Raw genomic sequence first — 6916 nt, forward strand, 5'->3', positions numbered from 1 at the left:
AACGCGTTCTCTGGAGTTGAATCACGCTTCACCATCTGGCAGTCCGACGGACAAATCTGGGTTTGGCGGATGCCAGGAGAACGCTACCTGCCCCAATGCATAGTGCCAACTGTAAAGTTTAGTGGAGGAATAATGGTCTGGGGCTGTTTTTCATGGTTTGGGCTAGGCCCCTTAGTTCCAGTGAAGGGAAGGCCCTTTCCTGTTTCAGCATGACAATGCCCCCGTGCACAAAGCGAGGTCCATACAGAAATGATTTGTCGAGATTGGTGTGGAAGAACTTGACTGGCCTGCACAGGGCCCTGACCTCAACTCCATCGAACACCTTTGGGATGAATTGGAACGCCGACTGCGATCCAGGCCTAATCGTCCAACATCAGTGCCCGACCTCACTAATGCTCTTGTGGCTGAATGGAAGCAAATCCCTGCAGCAATTTTCCAACATCTAGTGGAAAACCTTCCCAGAAGAGTGGAGGCTGTTATAGCAGCAAAGGGGGGACCAACTCCACATTAATGCCCATGATTTTGGAATGAGATGTTCAACGAGCAGGTGTCCACATACTTTTGGTCATGTAGTGTATATGCCCTGACCATGTCGTGATCTCACTGATATAGTTTTACAACCCTGTGGCCTCACAAACTTTATTCCACTTATCTAATCTGTGACAGTGGCTTTGGTACTTCTTGATTTTCATTGAGTGCCAGTAAATAAAGAAGTTGAATAGGTGTCGACTGTGTTGCGGTTACACTGCCCTTCCTTCATTGGTGTTGATATAAATAGACCTTTTGAATAGGGCCTGCAGAGAAGGGGAAGGAGAATGCTTCTTTGTTTGAAGAGATAAAGTGCCCTCATGGCTGCTTTATGATTAAATGTAAACACCTTGGCACCGACACACACTCGTACGCACCCACGCGTGCACAGACCACTCTCAGGCAACTATTTCAACATCATTCTTCCTGCTATGGGTTAATTGTTAGAACTATAGCTGTGATGTTGTAATCAAAACATGTACTTGATCACAATTGTATTTATTGAACTGCAGTGTTGGTTAAGGGCTTGAACACTAAGCATTTCACGGTAAGGTCTACACCTGTTGTATTCGGCGCATGTGACAAATACAATTTGATTTGATTTGATTTGAATCTATACAAATACATTTAGCAAAAAGTGGGAGTCAAGGGAGTCTGTATTATTTGTTGCATGGTTGTTGTTGTTGATTTATAGTTTACATTTGACAGAAGTTTGACCATGTTAATGTTTACAATGGAAAGAAAGCTAGAGGGGGAGAACGTTTAGGTACTGTGGTTTCTAGCCTTCGAGCAATCCTAGTCACAGAGAGGAAACATCACACAAGCACACACACGCTGACACAGACCCACACATCCACATCTATACGCACACATGCACCCACCACACACACAGTATGCAGTAAGTTAAAACGTATTTTCAATACAAAAACTGGCTAGTTATATAAATTAATGGTCTAATTCAGTGAGTGTAGACAGCGGTTTTACAGTATATACCATTGGATAGGGATAGATATAATCTGTGCATCTTTATTGCATTGTGTCCATAATCTTTTAATCTACCCATCCAGGCAAGATCACCGCTGTATTCACACTCAGCGAACCTGAAAGGGGAACTTCAGGAGTCAGTCAGTTGATATTTAAAACGTATGTCGGCAGCATGTAATAAATGAACTTCTCAAAAATCCCTTGTTTATTTGGAGAGGGAGGAGTTGGGATTTGCGGACAAGACAAATACTTATACTTGAACTGTGAATCATCAACGATAGCTTTTATGACTCAGGTCAGAAGTCTGAGCCATAATGCACAGACCAGTTCCACAGTTTCAGTCAAACAACACATATATCTATGTATTAAAATGAGTGATAGCTGTACAACATACGGTTGTAACATTGACCATATGGTATGGCCCACATTGAGTTACTGAAATATGTAATAATTACATTAATCATCTCAAAAAGGTTCAATGTATGTAATCAACTCACAGCAAGTTATAGTTACAGTACTTATGTATTGTATTTTTTTGTAAATCATCACCTAGTTTGTTTAATGCTTTGAAGTTTTGAGGGTGAAAATTAAATCAACAATTGCTGTTCAAAATATAGTGACTGTGGTGAGTAAATTAGCAATCCCTAGTGGTTCAGAGGGTGCAATCATGTTACACAAGGTTTTAACATAGGTGCAGACGATTCCATCATAAGAATTCGGGAAGTATGGTTTTTAATCATCTACTTTTCAATCTCCTACTGAAATCAACACTCACCATGTACACCTTACTGTGTTTGTCTTAGGCATACAGTATTATCCATTACAAGTCAGGATAAATCAGCAACATTGTATCAATTCTAAGACCAACACATTGCTAATCTACTGAAATACAGAGAAACTATTTGCCAGACACGATGCAACACTTTTCATTACTTTTGATAGGTCAGGAGCCATCCCCAGTGTGTCCATAATAACTTACTATGGAAAACGGCTAAATGGGCTAAAGGCTATATGGAGCTTATACTCGGGCTTTAGAATGGAAAACAAATATGTTTTTTTAATCATTTGATGTCAATGACGGCAGTATGGTTACAGATACAGTGCCTATAGAAAATATACACACCCCTTTCTTCACATTTTATTATGTTACTAAGTGGGATTAAAATTGATTTAATTGTAATTTTTTTTGTCAACAATCTACACAAAATACTCTGTAATGTCAAAGTGGAAGAAAAATGTGAATATATTTTACAGATGAATGAAAAATAAAACACCAATATATCTTTATTAGATAAGTATTCACCCCCCTGAGTCAATACACGTTAGAAACACCTCTGGCAGCGATTACAGCTGTGAGTCTTTCTGGGTAAGTCTCATAAGAGCTTTGCACACCTTTACTGTGCAATATTCTGCCATTATTCTTTTAAAAATTCTTCAAGCTCTGTCAAGGTATTGGGGATCATGGCTGGACAGCAATTCTTGCCATAGAGTTTCAAGCAGATTTAAGTCAAAACTCTAACTCGGCTACTCAGGAACATTCACTATCTTCTTGGTAAGCAACTCCAGCGTAGATTTGGCTTTGTGTTGTCCAGCTGAAAGGCGAATTCCTCTCCCAGTGTCTGGTGGAAAGCAGACTGAAGCAGGTTTTCCTCTAGGATTTTGCCTGTGCTGAGCTCCCTCCTGTTTATTTTCATCCTGAAAAACATCCCAGTCTTTGCCGATGTCAAGCATACCCATACCATGATGCAACCACCACAATGCTTGAAAATAAGGAGGCAGTTACTCAGTGATGTTTTGTGTTGGATTTTCCCCAAACATAAGGCTTTGCATTTAGGCCAAAAGTGTAATCCTTTGCTGTGTTTTTTGCAGTATTACTTTAGTGCCTTGTTGCATACAGGATGCATATTCTGTATATTTGTATTATTATTTTCACTCTGTCGTTTAGGTAATTATTGTGGAGTCACTACAATTTTGTTTCTCACAGCCATTTAACTCTGTAGCTGTTTTAAAATCATCAATGGCCTCATGGTGACATCCCTAAGCAGTTTCCTTCCTGTCCTGCAGCTCAGTTCAGAAGGACGACTGCATCTTTGAAGTGTCTGGGTGGTGTAATACATCATCCACAGCTTAATTATTAACTTGACCATGCTTAAAGATATATTAAATGTCTGATTTGTTAATGTTACCCATCTACTAATCACTGCCCTTCTTTATGAGGCTTTTGAAAGGCTCCCTGGTCTTTGTAGTTGAATCTGTGGTTGAAATTCAATTCTTGACTAAGGGACAGATGTAGTATGTATGGGGGACAGAGGAACGGGTAGTCATTCAAAAATCATGTCAACACCTATTACTTCACATATAGTGAGCCCATGTAACTTATTATGTGATTTGTTAAACCAAATGTTACGTCTGAATTCATTTTGGTTTGCCGAAACAAAGGGGGTGAAAACCTATGCAACGACTATATTTTAGTTATTACATTTGTATAAATTTGAAAAGAATTGTACATTTTTCATTTCACTTTGACATTATGGAGTATTTTGCAATTAAATCTATTTCAATCCCACTTTGTAACGCAACAAAATGTGAAAAAAAGTTAAAGGGGGTGTAGACTTTCTATAGGCTCTGTAAGTGTTAGCCATATCAGACAATAGACTCAAAACACTGAAGATATAATGCAAATTATATATTTAAAAAAACCCTACATGGAAATTTCCCCTAGCAGTTCAAGGCTCAGATTTCAATTTACAGTAAAGTCTATATTTACTGAAAAGCATTTATGATAAGATAATATGTATGTTGATAAATATCAACCCAGAAATGCATATTAGAACGCTATTGAAAGATATTCCTGGATAAATGAAGTCATAAGAGAGGTTATTGTTGTTCATGTGATCTGATCTAGTGATTGTGGGAGGTGTATCTGATCTGCTCTTCCAAAAAGAGAAGTATTGCCAACCACGAGTTGACGTTGACCCATTTAAATCAACCAATCTCTTTATCTGACACTTCGTTTTAGCCAAAAGGTGAATATTGGGGGCTTACACCACTATATATTTACCTGCACAAGTATATCCATCTCACACAGACAGTGATCAGACACTACTCGCCTTGTCTGACGTTTACGCTCAAACATACAAAATGGTGAGTCGTGATGAATTGAAGATCAATTTTGTTTTATTTTAAATACATGTCATGTTGTTTTAGAATAACCATTTTATTCCTATTTATTCTGTGGCTGAACTTTTCTCCGATTTGATGACATTGTAGTTGATTGCATGTTATTGATGTTTTCCTAGAGCTCCCTGGATAATGACATCAACCAGCACTTCCAGGATGCAATTGATGTGATTCAATGGCACTCTGACGATCCGTATTATGATACAGGTATACTTAAACTCCAACACTCATGCCAGAAAACTAGATTTAAATCTGAACGCTAACAATCACCATCATTATATTAGGCACAGACATTATTGTTAATACTTTTTTTGTATTGAGCATGCCAGGAAAATTATTTCATACGTTTAGTCTCCTTGGTTCTGGCAGTGAAGACTGTATTGAATGACTACCCTTTTTCTCCCTCCACTTAGAGTACAAGTACTTTGAGCCTCCAATGCGACCGAGCATAATGTGCTCCTACCCCATCACACACCCGTCTGATGTGCCAGGCCCATATGACTGGAATGAGCAAACGGTGAGTGTACAGAACAAGTGGTTCTATTTTACCAGTATAGTACTATTGACTGACTTCTCCAAGTTTGCACTATTGTGATGTGTGGTTACAGTACATGTATGTGTCATGTCTCATGTGGATGTGACTCACCTGGCCAGTCTTTCTCTCCTCGTCTTGCCAGTCATGGCCTCATGTTGTTCCTGACGACTCACTGGGTCCATCTGGACCCGTGGAGTACCCCCAGTTCTACTCCATCGCACCGCCACCGAGGAACGGCAAAGGTGAGCAGAGTTTGGCCATCAGTGATAAGCGATGACAATGTCTGTAAGAGGTGTGAGAGAGTACAACTACACATGCTAGAATTGAACATGTTTCTAATACGTTAGTATTCTATTACTTCAGATTTTTGATTGCCAAGTATCAAATTGACATCATTACAACTGAATCTCTGTCTGTTTAGAATTGTATTATATCTAAAGTCAACCTTTTAATATCATCAGGTCGCAAGAAGATGCGTCTTTATGAGTACCTCCATGAGTCTCTGGGCGATCCCAACATGGCTGACTCCATCCAGTGGACAGACCGTGGCAGCAGCACCTTCCACTTCATCTCCAAGAACAAAGAGAAGTTGGCCGAGTGCTGGGGCAAGCGCAAGGGCAACCGCAAGACAATGACCTATCAGAAGATGGCAAGGGCGCTGCGCAACTACAGCCGAACGGGCGAGATCGTAAAGGTGCGCCGCAAACTCACCTACCAGTTCAACCCGTTGATCATCCAGAGGCTTGGGGGCATCAGTCACGTCATTCCCCCCGCCGGGCACCCCGGGGCTGGTCACCCTGGGCGGGAGGTGCTCCTCCACCAGCAGCATGCCCCAGCTGAACAGGCCTACTATGGCTGTGCTTCTGCACCTGACTGGCACAGCTGGTATGGACATTACTCCCTCCAGGGAGACTGTGATCTTGCCACAAGCTTCACTTCATCCACAGTCACCAAGATGTGAACTCCGGTAATGTCACTGTGGAAAATAACAGAGGTTAATAGCTGCTTTAGCTAGCTGTCAATTCATACTGCTACTTTTGTGGGGGCCTACAACTTTGCAGCCATTGTGTTACGTGTGTCAGGAAACGTAACAGTCATGGTAAAGAAAATGTAAAAATGTTTTCCCTTCGTTAGTCAGCACCTTGTGCAGTTTAAAATAAAATGTAATGACCAATGATCAGGTGTTGTGGATCATTGAATATGTAAATAATGAAAATATATTAACTTTTTTTATCTATGAGAACTGTCAACCAGTTATAAGCATTTGGTGTGGGTACTGTACATATAAAGGGAAAAAACTACAATGTTGGTTTCAAATATGAACATGTATTACTGCATGTCATTTTGTAAATAATGAATTGAAATACTTTGTATCTCGCGCACATTGATGTATTAAAAAAAATATTTGTTTTATCATTTGTGTTCGTACTGTGTATACTGTTTTATTTTAGGCAATTAATTATTCAACACTGCATCAACACTGACTTCATAACTGACTTCATAACTGACTTCAACACTGACTTCATAACTGACTTCATAACTGTGCCATTCTTGCTTACCTAACAATGGTGAAAGTGTCATGAGGTCCAACAAGTGTCCCATCCTTGTTGTGTCCTAGGAAAAAAACAGGCAAAAAAATGAGAAAACCATGAACTTTGTTGAATGAGCCAAATATGTCTGCTTGTGCAA

General features: G+C 39.9%; 1 protein-coding gene across 1 annotated transcript; it reads left to right on the plus strand.

Moving 5' to 3' along the window:
- Window positions 1–4600: 4600 nt before the first annotated feature.
- On the plus strand, window positions 4601–6644 carry LOC311139620 (transcription factor Spi-C-like). Its single transcript, XM_084174531.1, has 5 exons — window positions 4601–4656; window positions 4812–4899; window positions 5106–5209; window positions 5370–5469; window positions 5689–6644. Exons 1-5 carry the CDS (start codon window positions 4654–4656, stop codon window positions 6186–6188), a joined length of 795 nt encoding a protein of 264 aa, XP_084030657.1. The 5' UTR covers window positions 4601–4653; the 3' UTR covers window positions 6189–6644.
- The last annotated feature ends 272 nt before the right edge of the window (window positions 6645–6916 follow it).

This window comes from Coregonus lavaretus (genome assembly GCF_964263955.1).
Source record: "Coregonus lavaretus genome assembly, chromosome: 13".
NCBI classification, from domain to species: Eukaryota; Metazoa; Chordata; class Actinopteri; order Salmoniformes; family Salmonidae; genus Coregonus; species Coregonus lavaretus.